This window comes from Plecotus auritus (genome assembly GCF_963455305.1).
Source record: "Plecotus auritus genome assembly, chromosome: 1".
Lineage (NCBI taxonomy): Eukaryota > Metazoa > Chordata > Mammalia > Chiroptera > Vespertilionidae > Plecotus > Plecotus auritus.
This window is the reverse complement of record NC_137770.1, coordinates 91905528-91925939: the sequence shown is the minus strand read 5'-3', so window position 1 is coordinate 91925939 and position 20412 is coordinate 91905528. Positions and strand designations below refer to the sequence as shown.

The 20412-nt window shown below is 38.2% G+C and overlaps 1 protein-coding gene across 7 annotated transcripts in view; it reads left to right on the top strand.

Moving 5' to 3' along the window:
• Positions 1-19213, top strand: part of HEATR5A (HEAT repeat containing 5A) — a 123889-nt gene extending 104676 nt beyond the window's left edge. For 5 of the 7 annotated variants that reach the window (XM_080643164.1, XM_080643166.1, XM_080643161.1 and 2 more), the window contains 9 exons: positions 918-1140; positions 2208-2456; positions 4153-4280; positions 5710-5857; positions 6797-7069; positions 9185-9409; positions 15360-15514; positions 17749-17962; positions 18282-19213. In XM_080643164.1, coding sequence (XP_080499290.1) covers positions 918-1140; positions 2208-2456; positions 4153-4280; positions 5710-5857; positions 6797-7069; positions 9185-9409; positions 15360-15514; positions 17749-17962; positions 18282-18589 — 1923 coding nt within the window. In that variant the 3' untranslated portion in view covers positions 18590-19213. Of the gene's footprint in view, positions 1-917; positions 1141-2207; positions 2457-4152; positions 4281-5709; positions 5858-6796; positions 7129-9184; positions 9410-15359; positions 15515-17748; positions 17963-18281 lie in introns of those variants that run through there. The other 2 variants (XM_080643163.1, XM_080643167.1) reach the window with 2 other exon arrangements.
• Positions 19214-20412: the final 1199 nt, after the last annotated feature.

Sequence of the window (20412 nt, the reverse complement as noted above, 5' to 3'; positions counted from 1 at the left end):
TCGTTGGTGTTTGCCAATTTAATTATAATGTGCTGTGGCATCGGTCTTTTGGGGTTCATTTTGCTTGGGACTCTGTGAACTTCTTGGATTTGTGTGGGTTTTTTCTTCCCTATATCAGGGAAGTTTTCTTTCATTATTTCTTCAAAGAGGTTTTCTATTCCTTGCTCAGTTTCCTTTCCTTCTGGAACCCCTATTATGTGGATGTTGTTTTGGTTCATGTTGTCCCAAAGTTCCCTTAGGCTCTCCTCCTGCTTTTTAATTTTTTTTTCTAGAAGCTGCTCTTCTTGGGTATTTTTTCCCATCTTGTCTTCTAGCTCACTGATGTGGTCCTCTGCTTCTTCTAGTCTACTCTTGATGCTTTCTATTGAGTTCTTTACAGTAGCGATGTCATTTTTCATTTCTTCTTGGTTCTTCTTCATTTCCTCTTGGTTCTTACTCATATTGTCGAATTTGTCTTCCATTCTTTTCAGCCACCTTATGACCATTTCTCTGAATTCTTTCTCTGGAAGGTTGCTTGCCTCCATTTCGTTTACTTCCTTTTCTGGTAATGCCTTCTTTTCTTTCATATGCAGGCTGTTTCTTTGTCTCCCCATGGTCTCTCTTCTCCAGATGTCTGGTTATGTAGTTCTCTCTCTCCTTATCCCAGGCGAAATCTGACCTCTCCATGAGGGAGTGTAGAGCTCCTCTGAATCCGTGTGTTTGCGCCAGTTGGGGACCGGTGTTCTCCTGATGTTTCTCATTGGATCTCTCTACCCCATTTTTGTGTACTGTTATATGGTTACACATGTATAACTTTTGTTATTGCAACCCATTTCAGGTCCAGTATACTCAAAGGTAAGTCTGCCTCCTCAGCAAGATAAAATAGTACCTTTTAAACAGGCACAAGATCTTCCTATTCACAAATTAATTTTTAACAGGTCTACATAATCGCTGTAGAAAGACATAAAAACAACAAACAACCTCTGAAGACTACCTCCTGTCCAGAAGAGAGTGTTAGAAATGGGTCAGACTCATCACCTGGACTGCTTGACTTGGTCCACACAGACCTGGGCACACTAAGTAGGCTCTGGCTTGCTGCGCTGCAGGATTTTGCTCTCCTAACTCTGCCTTCAGAATTCGCCTCCCAACTTCCTATTGAAGGTAAGAGGGTAAAATGTTTACATAATTCCTAGAGTGACAGTAACTTCTCAACACTTTTCCTTTACTTAGCAAGTAATGTTTATCTGAAATATTTTTCTCAGAATAATTTTCATTCATAGAATGAGCATGTAAGAGTTGCCTCAGGTTAGACACACTGAAGTTGATTGACTAGGTCATGAGGCATGCAGATCTCAACTCTCAAGATACTGGCAAATTGGTCTCCAAAGTGGTTATAACTATTTACATTACATGAAACAACAACATGTTTCTGTTTTTATGCCAGCTTTTTTTTTTAATCACACTACCTGATATCAAACTAAACTACAAGGCCAAAGTAATCAAACAGCATGGTTCTGGCATAAAAACAGGCATATATATATCAATAGAACAGACTAGAGAGCCCAGAAATAAACACATGTGTATATGGTCATTAATATTTGATAAAGAAGGCAAGAACATACAGTGGGGTAAAGACCGTGTACTTCAAGCATGTCAAACTCAAGGCCCCACGGGCCGCACGCAGTCCACAACAAATATTTTTGTGACCCAGCCAATATAACAGTGTGAGCAGTTATTTACAGTTATGAAGGGAAATAAGTCTCCTGTCAGATCCAGAATAACTGACATTCACTGTGGGTCAGTTTTGAAAGTAATCACAGCGAAAAAGATTTCCCCCGAAATAGGAAAGATGCCAAGTGTCAAGAAGAAAACATTAATTTTATTATTGCTCTTGTTCTTTTTTTATATATATACTATTCAAAACCTACGTTTTTGTGAGAATTGAGGCTTTTTTGGGGTTTTTTGCAGCCCACATGAATTTACACCTTGTTTATTTGGCCTATATTAGCCTTTGAGTTTGACATGCTTCGTCTACTCAATAAATGGTATTGGGAAAATAGGACAGATAGATGAAAAAAAAAATTAAAAGAAACATAGGATGTTTCTGTTTCACTATATCTCCCCACCATTATATGTTATACTTAATTTTTAACAATCTGATGGGTATGAAGTAGTATTTCATAGCTTTATTATTCCTCCTGAAACTGTTTGCTCCCCCTTTTTTGTAGGTGGTGCTTTCTATACAGCAGAGACTAGTGAAAATGCAAAATTGCATTATAACAATTCGTGGGCACTTATCCTCCACGCTACAGCACTGTGGCTTACAAGCACAGGCTTTGTCGTTGCTGACCCAGATGAAGGAGCATCCAATCTCTCCAGGCCTGTAACACCAACTTCCATGTGTCAGGGATCATCCTCTGGGGCTATAGCAAAGTCCCCTGAGGATGTCTACTCTGATAGATTCCATCTTATTTTAGGTCAGTAGAAGAGTTTCCAAGCTTCCAACCCTACAGCGTTTTTCTTGAACTGTGCCTCGCTGCCTGTCAGCTCTCTGTGGCTGTATTAGGTGTTAGTGATAGTCTTGATATAACTGAGTAAACTTGTATACATTTTATAAAATTGCAAATTTAATTGTTAAGTCTAGAATTCCATTATAAGCTGACTTTAGAATTGTAGAAATTGCAAGAGAAGTCTAGTTCTTTCACAGAATTTTTAAAAGACCCATGTGGTATCTACAACTGTACTGAGGGGTCATTCCCTCCCCCTAGTCTCAAGAATTTCAAGGTATTAGAAAAGTATTCTCAAAGGTAACAGAATGGCAAATATTTAATGTCAAAGATAAATGAGATTTTTACATTTATGAAGTTAAACCCCCTTTTTTTTTTCATTCCTGGAACTTTATTTTTAAAGTAAAGTATCTTTCAAAGGTATAGTGAGTTTCTAGAATAAATGGAAAAATGGTTTTCATATTTTATCTACTTCTTTCATTACCTATAAAGAAGTTTGGTTTTTTTTTTGTTTTTGTTTTTTTTAAATATATTTTATTGATTTTTATACAGAGAGGAAGGGAGAAAGATAGAGAGTTAGAAACATCGATGAGAGAGAAACATCGATCAGCTGCCTCCTGCACGCCCCCTACTGGGGATGTGCCCGCAACCAAGGTACATGCCCTTGACCGGAATCGAACCTGGGACCCTTGAGTCCGCAGGCCGACGCTCTATCCACTGAGCCAAACCGGTTTCGGCAAAGAAGTTTTTTATTAAATGAAATGTGAGGGGTTTTTTTGTGTGGATTTTTTTTTAAATGTGAGGGTTTTAAAGATTTTTAAATTAAGTAAACTTTTTGGGTCATAGAGTTTCTATTCCTTCCAAGGCCAGACATGACCAGATTTTCTACATCATTGGTATATTAAAATTTCGTTTTCATTTGTCTTGACATGAGAGCTTTTTGAAAAAGGACTTTTTTTATATATTTTTTTTTATTGATTTTTTTACAGAGAGGAAGGGAGAGGGATAGAGAGTTAGAAACATTGATGAGAGAGAAACATTGATCAGCTGCCTCCTGCACACCTCCTACTGGGGATGTGCCCACAACCAAGGTACATGCCCTTGACCGGAATCGAACCTGGGACCTTTCAGTCCGCAGGCCGACACTCTACCCACTGAGCCAAACCGGTCAGGGCGAAAAACGACTTTTATAGAATGAAGGACAACGGAGTTACTATGAGTATAAGCCGTGCAGCTCAACTACCTCAGTTCACATTCTTGATGTACCCCATTGTAACTGACCTTGCGCAGATTAAATTACTTAAACTCTTTATGTGTTCATTCTGTTCTCTCAGAAAAAGTGCTAATAATAGTACCTACTTCCTCAGGTATTGTGAGAATGAAATGAAAATACATGTGTAAAGTGCAGAGCCTGATACCTGGTAATCATTCAATAAATTTTAGTCAGAATAAAGTTAGGAAATTCTTCATGTCACATCTGGGACAATTTAATCTATTAAAAGACTTGCCTTATCACTTAATTGTTTAGAGTCCTAAATTTATTGTTGCTTATTTGCATCACCTTTTTGCTAAGCTTATTTATACATTTTACCAAAATGAAAAATGAATTTTTAACTTCATGAGCTAAGACTCTCAAAGAAGCCTCTGTCTTTTCTGCTTTCTACAGGAATCAGTGTGGAATTTCTGTGTTCCTTGCGCTCAGATGCAACCATGGAAAGCATTACTGCTTGTTTACATGCGTTACAGGCCCTTCTGGATGTTCCGTGGCCCAGATCTAAAATTGGCAGTGATCAGGTGATTCGTTGTTTTTGGTAGGCTTCTGTAGATTTCAAAGAACAGGAACAGAAACATGTTCGGGTTACTACAGCAAACAGAGAATGAACACAGAAGTAAAAAGAAAACTAAACAGCTGCACAGCTAGGCCTCAGAACTGGAATGCCGTCAGCAGCTGTGCTGACCTGGGAGCAATCATGCCTCTGACTGCTGCTTTCTGTCCCTGCCTTTGCCTCTACTGCGCTTCTTTCTGCTGCCACCAGCTAACCACTCTGTATAGCAGCTCTTCCATCAAACTTCTACAGTGATGGGACGGTTCTGATACACATTGTCCAGTATAGTAGCCACTAGCTGCAGGTGGTGTTCCTTCTTTGCCTCTTTCTGCTTCAGTGCACCCTGGCTCCTCACATACATCTGTATTTTATATTTCATTTCCTTAAGAGAGAACCTACTTGGTTCATTTGGCTGCATTACAGGCCCTCTGTAGCCTATTACAAAGTATTCCTGTCTGAGTTCTCCCTCCAGGTCTTTTTAAGAGACTACTGACTAGCCTATAGGTGGAGTCAGGCGCCAATATCTGACTCAGTTGTGACCATGGTAAAAGGATCACTGTACAAAGTATGGCGCTGCCTTTACCTGCTTTCCCAAGAGCAACTCTGCATTGGGCAGGCACCCTCAGCATCCGGTATTACCAGTATATAAAATTCTTATCATTGACTCTTGGATGTTACAAAACATGGATGGTTTGATTTCCTCTCTATATACGGACTATTATTTACCTTATTGACACTATCGTTTTTTAAGTTTAAGGTATTAATCAGGTTCCTACCTGACTTGGATTGTATTTGAATAAATTTTAAACTTTTTGTGTTCATTTATTCTGCATCTTAAAACAAGTATTATAATGATAGGTTTACTCTGTTATTTTTCAAAGATGAAAGAAAGCCACTAGAGTAACTACTAGAAAAGAAAGGGGTTGGAATGAAGTATATTTGTCTGGTGTATTTTATTCTTTATAGAGATATCCATTCTGTGCTTATTATTCACTTTTAATGTCATGCTTTTCCATTATTCTCTGTTGTTTCAAAAAAAATACAACTTAATATAAATCTGGGACTCTACATGGCAGTCCTTGTATTTTTTTAGCCAAATTTCCCATCTTGTTTTGGAAGTTCCCTTTCTGTTTTCCCACTTTAGGACCTGTGTGCAAATGACCTTTTGTCATAGTGCCATCTTCCACAGATTGGACAAAAACCAATCTGGAGTTGGTTTAAAGTGGAGCAGGTATTATATAACTTTATTGCACTAACACCTTTATTTTTTTGTGAACAATTTGTTAAAATCTCTTTTTCAGGATTTTGTCATAGTCTTTATTTATCACTGGTTTTTGTGGGTTTTTTTTAAAGAAAATATTTCCAATACAATCTCCCCTAAATGTTTCCTGTGATAGGCCTTGGGTATCGAGTTGTTGAATGTACTGCATCGAGTAATTTTGACCCGAGAATCACCTTCCATTCAGTTGGCTTCACTTGAAGTGGTAAGACAGATTATCTGTGCAGCACAAGAACATGTGAAGGAGAAAAGACGAAGTGCAGAAGGTGAATGTTAACCCACAATGCCAAATTAATCACGTAGCATCATTATTTTTTAAAGTACTGCTTATGTATCTATGTCATTCTGATAATCTGTTATGTGTAGCACAAAGGAACATCTCTAGGTATGGCTGTAAGTTCTCCCATTCACCTTTACATGTTAGCTTGGATGTTGTCCATAGCTAAAATACTATTCTTTGAGAAAATGAGAATTTTAACAAAACCCTGGAAGTGAAAAAAGCTCGTATTCTGATTGAGTACTTACACTAGCTGTAAGAGTTCACTAATGTACATGGAAGGAACAACTAACATTTTTTAATGACTTAGATTTTGCAAAGTGATTAAATGGCTTATTTACAAGTCTAATTCAGTATTGGTGAGTTTATTATTCAATATTACATTTGACTACGTATAACAGAAAACCCAATATAACAGTGGATTTAAAACACAAGGACGTATTCTCTCAACCTCTTGCACACGCCCTGACTGGGAATCGAACCCGCCACCTTTTGGTGTATGGGACAACACCCAGCCAACTGAACTACCTGGCCAGGGCCGGGTTCACATACTTACAAGCATGATGTTAACGAGAAATTTTTTTTTTAGATAGAAACATTGATTTGCTCTTCCACTTATTTGTGCATTCTTCGGTTGATTGTTGTATGTGCCCTGATCGGGAATTGAACCCACAACCTTGGCATCTGGGGACAATGCTTTAACCAACTGAGCTACCTGGTCAGGGCCAACCAGAATTGCCAGGGATTTCTTTTGATTCATTCCAATAAGAAGTCATAATAAAGACAACTGTTTTTATTTAATACCCAAGACTTCTGTCATTTAAATGTGTTGCCTACAACACAAGTGAGCTAAATTGCCATCTACCAGAAACAAAGTAAATACGAAGAAAAGAAGCGTTTATTCAACCCTATTCTTTCTTTCTTTTAGTTGATGATGGGGCTGCTGAAAAGGAAACGCTGCCAGAATTTGGAGAGGGAAAGGACACAGGAGGACTTGTGCCTGGGAAATCTTTGGTTTTTGCAACACTGGAATTGTGTGTATGCATTCTAGTTAGACAGCTCCCAGAACTAAATCCTAAATTGACAGGTAGCCCAGGAATAAAAGCTACAAAGCCACAGATGCTGTCAGAAGATGGAAGTAGATTGGTTTCAGCGGCCTTAGTTATCCTCTCTGAACTTCCCGCAGTGTGCTCTCCTGAAGGTATGCTGTGGTGTGTGGTTGCTTTACTGGACCTGGAAGGAGAGAAATGGTTTTAATAGGTAAAGGAGATAATGGTTGCTAATCCTTTTCTCATTAAAACAAATTTGACCTAAAGGTTTGGGTGATGTTATTAATACTCTAAGATGAACATTACATGCTAGTAATTTGTTTTACTGAAAGGGTGTAAGTAAATAGAGAGACTGCATGTACTGCAGGTATGTTTTTTTTTATGGTTGACAGTATTTTAAATCTGTCAGTGGCAGTTACTCACTCTTGGGCCTTTTTTTTATATATATACAATATCCAATGGACTTCCCCTACCTCAGTGATGACAGAAGTTGGTCATCATATCCAGTTCTGTTTGGAATCAACTCCATTCTTTTAGTACAGCATTTTAAGGCTCTCCATAGGGCTCTGCTGAGTCACTGCCTCCTCTTCATTCCTTCTGGGAGAATTTTAAACCCACGAGGCTTTATGCTCATCCCTGTTCTGTGCTATTGTCCATGGTGTTACTTGATCTATTGTCCATGGTGTTATATGATCCCATCCCTTCTCTTCTACTTAAAATTTTGCATTCCTTTGAAGTTCAACTTCAGGCCTACCTCATCTGTGAGGCCTCCCTATATATACACATATGTGTGTATGTTGGTTCTATATGTAGAGACATAGTTTTTATGTGTTATATAGAAGCATTATATGTAATTAATTATTATATGTAAATAAGATAAATATATACATAGAGAGAGACATATGTCTTATTTCCAATGAAATTTTTTATCCTAGGTCCACAGTGGTTCTCAACCTTTCTAATGCCGCGACCCTTTAATACAGTTCCTCATGTTGTGGTGACCCCCAACATGTAAATACCTGTGTTTTCCGATGATCTTAGGCGACCCTGCTAGCGGTTCTCAACCCACTGTTGTAGAACCGCTACTGTAGAGCCTAAGACCATCGGAAAACACAGATATTACATTGCGATTCATTAACAGTAGAAAAACTACAGTTATGAAGTAGCAACGAAAATAATTTTATGGTTGGGGGTCACCACAACATGAGGAACTGTATTAAAGGGTCGCGGCATTAGAAAGGTTGAGAACCACTGGTCTAGGAAATCTAGCACATAATAGGTACTCAGCACTTAATATTTTTCAATTGGTAAGCATATTTCTGCTTAAATGTGTCTTGGCCAATTTATGTGCTATCTTTTAAAGTGACTTTAAATTTCAATTAAATCTATATTCCTTGTTCTCACACACTTCCTTTCTGCCACACCAAAAGTGGCAGAAAAAGTGACTAGCAGAGGACGATGGGTAAAAATACATTATACAAGTTTTGTTGAGTAGCATCTGGGAAAATTGAACATTTTAACTTTAGTCTCTTTCATTTTAAACATAACTGACTTTTTAACTCATTTAGTAGCCGTTAAAACTTTAATATTTTGTACTGAGTGGATTGCTACAAATTCCTTGAAAAAAGTTTAAAATGAAGTCAAATGGGCACTGCCAATGGTTGTGCAACATTGTGGATATACTTAATGCTGCTAAATTGTACACTTTAAAATGGTTAAAGTGGTAAGTTTTATGTTATGTATATTTTACCACACTAAAAAACAAATAAAAATAAATTCGACATTTGCCAACTTCCAAGTAAGACAAAATAAGACAGCAAAAAATACTAGATACAATTTAAATAACATTTTCAATTATAACCAAAGTAGAATCCAATCTTTTTAAATTTCATTTTTATTGATTTTAGAAAGAAAGGGAGAGGGAGAGAGAGATAGAAACATCAATGGTGAGAGAATCATTAATCGGCTTCCTCTTGCACATCCCACCCCAGGGATCAAGCCCATAACCCAGGCATGTGCCCTGACCGGGAATTGAACCGTGACCTCCTGGTTCATAGGTTGCTCAACCACTGAGCCACGCCAGCCGGGCTGATTCAATCTTTAAAATCTAAAGGTTACTTAAATTATCTTAAAAGTTATAGTTCTTTATGAAAAATAATCTTAAATGCAAGAACTCTTTGATATTGTCTTATCATTGGTTATTTCTTTTTAGGAACTATATACATAAACTGAAAAACAGAGTGTTTTTTTTTTAATGTGTCTTACAGGAAGCATCTCAATTCTCCCTACTATACTGTACCTCACAATTGGGGTCCTGAGAGAAACTGCTGTGAAATTGCCTGGGGGACAGTTATCTTCAACAGTTGCAGCTTCCCTGCAGGCTCTGAAAGGAATATTATCTTCTCCTATGGCCAGAGCAGAGAAGAGCCAGACTGCTTGGACTGACCTTCTCCGGAGTGCTTTAGTAACAATTCTTGACTGTTGGGATCCAGGTAATTAAAGTTTTTTGGAAGCTCTTGTTTTAAAAATCAAGAGGGACCATTTTGTTGACTTGATCATGTTTGGTAGTCTCACCTGGAAGAGACCATATTTATTACATAATGTGGTTAGAGAACATAAGTAGATAGAAACATCTATGTTCTCATGTTAGTATCTTTAACCTGTAATATAAGTAAGTGAATGGCAGCCTTATAGTAAGTTGAAATGAGAGACCTTCAAGTGTAGTATTATGTTAATTTCAAAATATAGTATGACCCATGACTAGCTGACAGAACTTTTTACATGCATAGTATACTGAAAAGTTCATAAGCTGTGAATTATAAATATAAATAAGACCAACCTGCCCAGCCGGTGTGGCTCAGTGGTTGAGCGTTGACCTATGAACCAGGAGGTCACAGTTCAATTCCCATTTAGGGCACATGCCCAGAGTTTGGGCTCAATCCCCAACAGGGGATGTGCAGGAGGCAATGGATCGCTGATTCTCTCTCATTGATGTTTTATCTCTCTTTCCCTATTTCTTCCACTTTCTGAAGTCAATAAAACTATATAAAAGAAAAAGACCAACCTGGTTCATATACTCATCTTAGCACTTAATAGCTAACTAACTAGCCAAATTACCCAACTTCTCTGAGCCTTAGATTTCTCATTAACAAAATAAGGATATTAAGTTGCAGGAAATGTTAAGGCAGTAACCTAATATATGAAAAGCATCTCGCTTATTACCTGGCATATATCAATAAATGATAGCTAGTATTATGTTCAGTGTCCATTAAAATGTGTTTGCTCTTATTATGTTCATTTGTTTGCTCTTATTATTATGTTCATTTTCAACATATGTTATAGTGATTATAGAAAGTCTTTAGACAAATTACAAATTATTTCCACTTTTCTTATTCTAGTGAGGATACATGTCACAGTTCACTATATTCTGTTTCATATGGTGAAAAGGTTTCAGTTGAATTCAGCACTTATTGACCAACTACTTTGTACCTAGAGTTGGGAATCTAGTACCTATAAATTGCTATAGGTATGATTAATAACATAAGTTCTCCTTGAAGCTGACAGTAATGTCTTAATAATCACTGGATTTCTAGTACACTAACAAGAAAGAGAGACTAACTGGCAAAAAATTAGAGTAATCAGCTCTGAGTAAATCAGGCGGAGTGTCACAGGTAGGGTTCTCTGGAAGCTCATTCTAGGACGGAGTTTGGGGAAAAGGAGCTTTATTAAGGAACCAAATATGTGAAAGGAATAGGGGAAAGCAATTTGAGGCAAAAGAAGTCACACTACAGTGCAGGCCCTCAAAAGCTCAGTGAACCTGAGAACTCTAGAGATTGCCCATTGGAGTGTCCCCCGTAGCACAGAAATGGCCTGGCCTTGGTCCCCAGGTATGGATTGCCCAGGAAGGGTGTGATTGCAGCCAGGGCAGCTCTGTAGCTAAGGCCAACCCTGAAGGAGCAGCTGGGCAGCACCTTTCCCAGCGAGGGGTACACCTCTGTATCTGCCTCAGGAGGCTTCTCCGAAGAATCCGTTTCTTAAAGGATTAGAGAGGTTCTCCACTTGGACGTTATAGGTAGGGATTCGAGGCACAAAATTTTGATCAAACATCTGGAGACCTAATGTAAGTAAGTAGATTTGGGGACAGCAGATAAAGAAATGAGAGAATGTGCCGAAACCGGTTTGGCTCAGTGGATAGAGCGTCGGCCTGCGGACTGAAAGGACCCGGGTTCGATTCCGGTCAAGGGCATGTACCTTGGTTGCGGGCACATCCTCAGTGGGAGGTGTGCAGGAGGCAGCTGATCGATGTTTCTCTCTCATCGATGTTTCTAGCTCTCTATCCCTCTCCCTTCCTCTCTGTGAAATATCAATAAAATATATTTAAAAAAAAAAAAAAAAGAAAGGAGAGAATGTGGGTTTGGGGGGAAAGAGTAAGAAGGTGGTGCCGAAACCGGTTTGGCTCAGTGGATAGAGCGTCGGCCTGCGGACTGAGGGGTCCCAGGTTCGATTCCGGTCAAGGGCACGTGCCTTGGTTGTGGGCACATCCCCAGTGGGAGGTGTGCAGGAGGCAGCTGATCGATGTTTCTCTCTCATCGATGTTTCTAGCTCTCTATCCCTCTCCCTTCCTCTCTGTAGAATATCAATAAAATATATTAAAAAAAAAAAAAAAAAAAGAAGGCGGTGAATGATGATTAGTAGAAAATATACGTGTTGGATGGTATTTAGGGCCAAAGGATGGAGGATTTGGCATGATCTCGGTGGATTGCTTTTAATATGCATGTGGAATTACTGAAGAGTTTTAAGGAGAGTAAAATGATTTGCATTTCTAAAGAATCACTCTGGCAGCAGTATAGAAAAGAGAGCAAGATTGTTGGAGATGAGATAGTAGCAATAAGGATAAAGAGGAATAGAATACCAAAATATTAAACATCTACTAACAGAATTTAGTGATAGTTTGGTCTAGGAGTTGAAGGGTAGAGTGAGTAGAGCACTCAGTACCATGAACAGAAATACCATGGTGAGCATTTTCAGGGGAATATACTGAAGTTAAGTGTGAATTGCCTGTAGGATAATCAAGTGGAACAGAATATACAGAGGTCTGGAGTTCAAGAAAGTCTGGCCTAGAGTTGATTTTAGACTACCTGGATTAAGCAGTTGTTGGTGCAACTTATTGGATGGTTGAAATCACCCAACTTGAGTTTACAGAGCAAGATGGGAGGAGATTCAGAAGAGAATGTGGTCACAAGCAAAAAGAAAACGAAAGTGGTCAGAAGTGTAAAATACAGTGTTGAGGTACAAAAAAGAGGTAAGGAAGGTAAGGTTCAAAGTTTAGGCTCCTCTTGACAGGAAGAAGAAGGTAGAGATGAGGTTGGAGTTGGAAGTTTTAGGGAGCGAAACATGCCCCTTTCTAGGCAGGAAGTAACATTAACTGAATTTTAAAGGCTTAACCTCTACCAATGAGAGCAAAGGTAAAAAGAAAAGGACCGAAATACTGTGTCTAAATTTTTATGTTGAGAGTGATTGTGAGCATGCCTCTTTCATCACATACACAAAGATGTGTTTTGTTGTGTATCATGGAATGAGGTTAGGAACTTGAGGATTTAGGCTGGCTACTGAGAAATTAAAGAAGCAGCTGATCATGACAGGAAAACCATTAGCTACATAACAAATTATTGGCTTAAACATTATCTGATAGTTATGGGTCAGGAATTCAGAGCAGCATAGCTGGGTATTTCTGGCTCAGGGTCTCTCATAAGGTTGCTGTTAAGATGTTGGCAGGACTGCAGCTAGAGCATCCACTTCCAAAATGACTCATTGACTCAGTCAGGGCTGTTGGCAAGAGGCTTCAGTTTCCCTCTGACTGTTAGCAGGAGGCCCCAGTTCCTTACTGCATGGGCCTCTCCTTGGGGCTAATGCTAAGGGAACCTTGCATCTATCCTAAATAAAAGAGAAGAGGCTGTAATTGGAAAATAAAGAAAAAAGAATGGGAATATAGTCATGCACTGCATAACCACATTTCCATCATTGACAGACCACATATACAGTGGTGGTCCCATCCTATTTAATAAAGAGGGAATATGCTAATTGACCGTCATGCCCTCACAAAGATGGCGGTGCCCACAGCCAATAAGGAGGGAATATGCTACTTGACTGTCACGCCCTCAAAGACGGCCGCACCCACAGCCACAAGATGGTGGCGCCCAGTCCCCTCAACCCCGCCGGGGCAGCAGGCACCCAGCACGACCAGGCCTGCCCCCAGGCAGGTTCGGCCACTCCGCATGCCTGCCTCCAGAGTCCTCCAGTCCCCTCAGCTGCCCAGAGCCAGCCCAAGGTGCAGGCAAGCCTTGGATGGCAGCTGCCCAGGGCTGCCCAAGGCTCAGGTAACGAGAGCCAGCCAAGGCTTGCGCTGCCGGCAGTGGCAGCAGCAGAGGTATGAGGGGGGGCGTCGCCTTCCCCTGATCGCCGGGTCACCTCCTGCCCCTGAGGGCTCCCAGACTGTGATAGGGGGCAGGCAGGGCTGAGGGACACCCCCTCCAGTGCATGAATTTTCATGCACCAAGCCTCTAGTAAGATTATAATTGATTATAAGCAAAAACTTTTTTTGCAACATTACAAGAAAAGCTGGGCCAGTCTATGATGTTGAATTGACTGTGAGTTCTGGGCAGTTTAATTAAATAAATGAGAGGAGACTGGCTCAGGATGCTGCCACCAGAGGCTGGAGCCAGAAGTTGGCCAGGGATCAGGAGGAGTGGGCTGGGGCAAGGGGCAGCCTCCACACACACCACTGCCTGACCCTGCACTCACAGACTCACTTCCCTTCTTTCCATTTATCTTTGTCTCTCTTTCCTCCCATTTCTGTTCCTCTTACAAACTCACTTCCTTTTCCTCCATTTCCTCATTATCTTTTCTCCCAGCCCCATTCCTCTCCCTTTTATTGTGTCTCCTCTCAAGTTTTATCTCTCTGGGTCTCTTTGATCTCTGCTCTTCCTCTCTCCCCTTCTCTTCCTTTCTCTCTCCTTTCCTCCCTCCCTCCTTCCCTCCCTCCTCCTGACATCTCTCCCTCTGAAGATGCCTCCCTCAAGAATCCTCCTACACACACACACACACACACACACACACACTGTCTTTTATACTGAATTTTTCTGTACCTTTTCTAAGTTTAGATACATAAATATTTACCATTGTGCTACAGTTGTTTACAGTATTCAGCACTGTAACATGTTGTACAGGTTTGTAGCCTAGGAGCAATAGGCTATTCCATCTAACCCAGGTGTGTAGAAGGCTCTACCATCTAGGTTTGGGTAAGTGCACTCTATGACATTTTCAAAAGTAGCAATCCAGGGGGAAGGTGGAGAGGGGGGTGTAGCAATCCATTCTTATGCAAGTTAATGAGTTGAATTTGGCTCTCCTTTTCAATAATATTGATTTTTCACAGCAGTTTCATTAAAATTATTTAATGAGAGTTTGACTTTGGAAAATGAATTACATCTAATAGAAAATTTCTTTAAGTGATTGGTGGTGAAGGGGACCAAAAGTTCTGCCTTTTAGGGTATTGATTTTCAAGTTGGTTATTAATAAACAAATTACCTGTAAATGGCTCATTCTCACTTTTGAAATCTAAGATCCCATCCCCTCATTTTCTCCTTTGTCCAAAATGTAATATAGACCTAGTTTTGCCTCTTATTTGGAATTTTCATGCTTAATGTGAATTCCCCATCCATATGTATTAAGATTTTATTTTCTCCTGTTAATCTGTCTCTGTTAATTTGGTTATTAGCCCAGCTAGAAGAATTTAGAAGGTAGAAGGACAGTTATTACTTTTTAGCCTCCCACAGTGGCCTGTGCAGGAATTTTCAAGTTTTTTCTCTACTATTAAGAAATGGTATATGTAGCAAAGTGCTAACGGATTTTCACTTGACACATGTATTATCAATATATGAATACTTTAAACTTAACAAAGAAAAAACAATTGTCCAAGCATTTCTGTATTGCTCCACAATGAAGATAGTAATAAAATGGATAACACACATTTAGTATTAGTATTAGTATTCAGTATACTATTCTAATGCTTTACATAGATTAACTCATTTAACCTTATAAATGTAAGTCCTTTGCTTACTCCCATTTTACAGATAAGAAAGCTGAAGACAAGGTTAGATATCCAAGGTCACACAATTAGTAAATGTATATTCCTCGTAAATATGTGTATTTACTGATGTCTTTACCTGTGAAGATTATCATTACTTTGGTAATTCTTGGTTCTAGAATACTCATAATGCACATTTTAAAGCCTGAAACATTTGCCAGGAGTTTTAAAGTCAATCAGTGTTTACTGTCTATAACTGGAACAAAAGAAATTGTTACTACCAAACTAGAGTTAGCTTCACATGGACAGTAAATATAGCAATATTAGGATCTGTTTCTCATATATCATTTTCTTTTTAGTAGATGGAACACGCCAAGAACTTGATGAAGTCAGTCTGCTTACTGCTATCACAGTATTTATTTTGTCTACCAGTCCAGAAGTAACTATCATCCCATGCCTTCAAAAGCGCTGTATTGAGAAATTTAAAGTTACTCTTGAGATTAAAGATGCTATGGTAAGTGTCTTTAACAGAGAGATGTTTGTGATAGGAATATGTTTAGGCTTTTGCAAAACTTTTCTTTGATTTTTGTTGACTCTAACAAGAAGTATCAGACTAAAATTTTTATTTTTAGGTTTGGGGTGACATATTCTTGGGGTGAAAACACCAAATAAAAATAGTCTTATTCTTTGGCCCTGAGGATAGAGCATAATTAGAAAAAGATAAAGGAGATATTTAAAAAAAAAAAAATCAACAAAAAACTGCCTGGCCAATGTGGCTCAGTGTTTGAGCATTGACCCACAAACCAAGCGGTCACCAGCTGGATTCTGGGTCTGGGCATGGGTTGTGGGCTTGATTCCCAATAAGGGGCATGCAAGAGGCAGCCGCTCGGTCATATTTCTCTCTCATTGATATTTCTATTTCTCTACCTCTTTCCCTTCCTCTCTCTCTAAAAGCATGTTTTTAAAAAATCAACAAAAAACTAAATTTGAAATAGGGGTATCTTAAAATTGACATATTTCTAACGTTTTTTCAAGGGACATTTAGTATGATATATTGTAAATTATTATAGTGGATTTTTTTTTTTTTTGTAGAAAAAAAGGCTTCAGCACATGTCTTTCTTTCTTTATTTATTTATTTATTATTGATTTTAGAGAGAGGAAGAGAGAAACATCGATTTGTTGTTCCACATATTTATGCATTCATTTGTTGCTTCTTGTGTGTGCCTTGACCAGAGATCGAACCTGCAACCTTGCACATCAGGACAATGCTCTAACCAACTGAGCTACCCAGCCAGGGCTCCAGTACATACCTTTAGTATATGATCGTGAAATAATGGAACCCACTCCAAAAACAGTACACACAAGTTGATCTCATTGCTTTATGGTCCCTTCATTTGCTGAATTAATGTTCCTAGTCCTTTATGTGCTACGAAATGAGTTTGTAGCACATGATCACAACTATTTCTTTTCTTTAACATATTTTTATTTTTATTTTATTTTTTTAAATATATTTTTATTGATTTCAGAGAAGAAGGAAGGTGGAGAGAGAGAGAAACATCAATGAGAGAGAATCATTGATCGGCTGCTTCCGGCACGCCCCCTACTGGGGATCAAGCCTGCAACCCGGGCATGTGCCCTTGACCAGAATCAAACCCAGGACCTTTCTGTCCACAAGCTGACACTCTATCCCAGCCTTGGGCAAACTACGGCCCGCGGGCCGGATCCGGCTGTTCTATCCGGTTCTCTTGCTCTCCCCTCTGCTCCTTTACTTTGAATTTATATTAGTTCATACAAACACTCCATCCATGCTTTAGTTCCGGCCCTCCGGTCCAGTTTAAGAACCCATTGTGGCCCTCGAGTCAAAAAGTTTGCCCACCCCTGCTCTATCCACTGAGCCAAACCAGCTAGGACACAACTATTTCGACTCCTAAAGTATAGGAACCAGATTTTCTCTCAGAAAAATTTAATCGTCCAAAGACCATCACAATTTATTGAATAAAGGTAGTATATGCAGTAAGTCCTCATTTAAAATCGTTGATAGGGTCTGTGACTTTAAGAAAAATGGTGTATAAAGAAACCAATTTTACGATAGGATAATAGTAAACAAGAGTTAAGTTCCTAAGGTATCTCATCAATGTTACAACAAATGGCATTATTTGATCACCTGCTGTATTTGATGTACAGTCATCTCCTTTTCTTCTGTTCTTTTTGTTGCCTTCAGCCTTGCAGGAGCTTTAGATAGCAGTCTCAAAATGATGGTTCTGATATGTGATGACACATAATATGGTCCAGACATGGTTCCTTAAGATCATGACATTTGAATTTTAAATATATGTGATTTTTTAAGACATATTCTGAAATATTTTTCAAGTCTGTATGTGTGTTTTAGTTTAATTTTATATGAGATTATAGAAGGGCATATGGGGGGGAGGGTGGAACTACAGAAAAGAAGAAAATTAACCATTACAATGTATTGAATAAAGGATACAACAGGGAAGGCAAGTTTTCATATCCTAGTGTACATATTCATGTGTCTGTTCCCAGTCCAAAGTGTCGCAGCCACTTCGTTAGCATGCAAGTTTGAATACCTGTTACCATTTGGACTTTCAAAATTAAAGATAAATTAGAAATAAATTTAAATACCTTTTTAGGAATTTTTAAATTAACTTTTTAAAATTTACTTTAAAATATACATTTTAATGTAAAATTATTTATAGTTCATACTATTTTTGTCTCTTACTTGATTAGGTACAAATCAAGACCTACCAGCTTCTACTTTCCATTTTTCAGTATCCAAATCCAGCTGTTTCCTACCCTTACATTTACTCTTTAGTCTCCTCTATTGTGGAAAAACTACAGGAAATAGACCAAAAAAATCCTGAAGACGCCACTGAGCTTCAGATCTTTCAAGAAGGTATAAAGGTCTTGGAAGCACTGGTAACCATTGCTGAAGAGCAGCATCGTAAGTGTCAGCATGAAGTTCATATTAGGTCAGAATCTGTCCAAAATCAGAAATTTAATGTGAAAGTGTAAAACATTCACATACTGGTTAAATGAATAAATTTTAAAAATGTAAGAGTCTCTTAATATTATATTTTCATATTTATTGAAAGGCAATGTTATGTTAATCCCAAGTAGAAGTAATTTGGGAGAAGAGATGTGAAGAATTGTTTTCCCCGTAAGTGGGGAAGAATGTGTCCAGATCAAGTGTGTGTACAGCTTTGTGTAATAAACACTTATATTCCTGAATCTAGGACTTACTTCATTTATTTATTTTCTAGGCTCTCAGCTGGTGGCTTGTCTTCTACCCATCCTCATTTCCTTCCTTTTGGATGAAAATGCTCTGGAATCAGCAACTTCCATAATGAGAAATTTACATGACTTTGCTTTGCAAAAACTCATGCAAATTGGGCCTCAATATTCATCAGTGTTTAAAAGTGTAATGGCTTCTTCTCCGGCCCTGAAAGCCCGCCTTGAGGCTGCTATAAAAGGCAATCAAGAAAGTGTCAAAGTCGGAACACCAACATCTAAACATACTAAGCACCCTGGGAAGAATTCAAGCATCCAATTGAAGACCAGTTTCCTCTGATGTTACTTGCTTTTATTAATAAGCACCTTAATATAGTACTTGATTATTTTATTTACTTCTCTTTGGGAACAAAAGTGACATTTTAGACATAAGTGCACTTGGAGGTCTGATTGATTATTTTAATTTAACTGACTTTTCAAAGTCAAAACAACATTTTTGTGGGGTTTTGTTTTTTCATTTAATAAAGCTGCAAAGCTCTGTCGAATTCTTGCCAGGAATTTCAATAAAGTGCTAAAGAACTGACCTTACTAAACAATCCACTGCTTTAAAAATGAAATGGATTCCTTCTGACAGTCCATACACACTGAATATTATGACATGTTGGACTCTATCATAAATTATCTGCATTTATGTTATATCCCAGTTTTAAATTAAAATTCTGCCTTATTCAGCAATTGTATTAAACTTGGATTTCTCAAACAACATAAATTATTGGAAAACTACTTAGGAAGCTTGATTTAGAATTATTCAATATATAATAGTACAAATTAATTACAGCCCTACAGTGTGACTTAAGATTTGATGTCTATAAATATCATGGGTTTTCAGTCATCTTTTGGTTTTGTTTGTATTGGGTTCAGAAAATAGAAAGTTTACTCATTTTAAATAAAAGAGGGCATTGCACTTCAATGTTTCAAGTGGATTTTCTGTTACCTCTATTCCTAACAACTTTGTTCATTTGCATTTGTGGCAAACATTCATATCAATGAGTTTAATATAGATTCATATCTATATTTAGATCAACTATGGGTTTATATAAATGTCAAATTTAGTACAATAAATTTAGATTATCAGTGAATACAAGTATGTTTTTTTAACGAAACATTTTAATATAGAAAAAAAATCTAATGATAAAGCCATCTTGGTTGAAAAATATTTTTTAACTATTGGTGATCATTGACTCTCCTTCCATTTCAGTGTTACTCTGTGAATCAAGCACTATGTCAAAACAAAGCATTTCTTTGTTAAATATTAAAAACTGAAATGATAGGGGCATGTTCAGAATTGAGAAAATACTTGGAGTCAAGCAAAAGCAATGTAATGTACTCTATTTTATTATGTTTGTATATAAATACTCTTGTAAATTGTTTAGAGTGAAAACATTTGACAAACTCTAACACTACAATCAATTTTTCTAATTTACATAAATAAAGCTAATTTTCTTTATTCTTGTATTTGAAATTATTTACCCACATAAGATGGCTGGTTAATCTCCCAGATTTCAGAAAATCAATTTTACAGGGCAAATAATATCCCTTCTCCGTAACTTGGCCTTTTTTCTCAGAGGAGCCCTTTCTTTGGAGCATTCTTTGCAGAGGTTTGCGTTGTTTTCCTAATTGCCTTGAGGAATTTGAGAGCGGACTTCTTACTGTTTCTTTCACCTGGATGCCCTTCCCTCCTTTGTTCTATCTGGCAGGTTTCCACACCTTTTAGGCCTGGTTTAAATATCACCATGTCTCCTCGCCTTGGTAACTCTCCTTTAACTTTTTTTTTTAATATATTTTTATTGATTTCAGAGAGGAAGGGGGAGAGAGAGAGAAACATCAATGATGAGAGAGAATCATTGATCGGCTGCCTCCTGCATGCTCCCACTGGGGATCGAGCCCACAACCTCAGTATGTGCCCAGATCAGGCTCTCCTTTAACTTCTTTTCTTCCTCTTATACCAACCAAGTTTAACTGCTCCTTCATCTGTTCCTGTAGTGCTTTAAACATTCTTCTATGCATGGGACATCACATTGCATTTTAATATCTCTTTAGACTCTGCCTTCTCAAAGGGAGTTTGCTGTAACTGCTCTGTAGCATCAACTAGGTACTTAATAA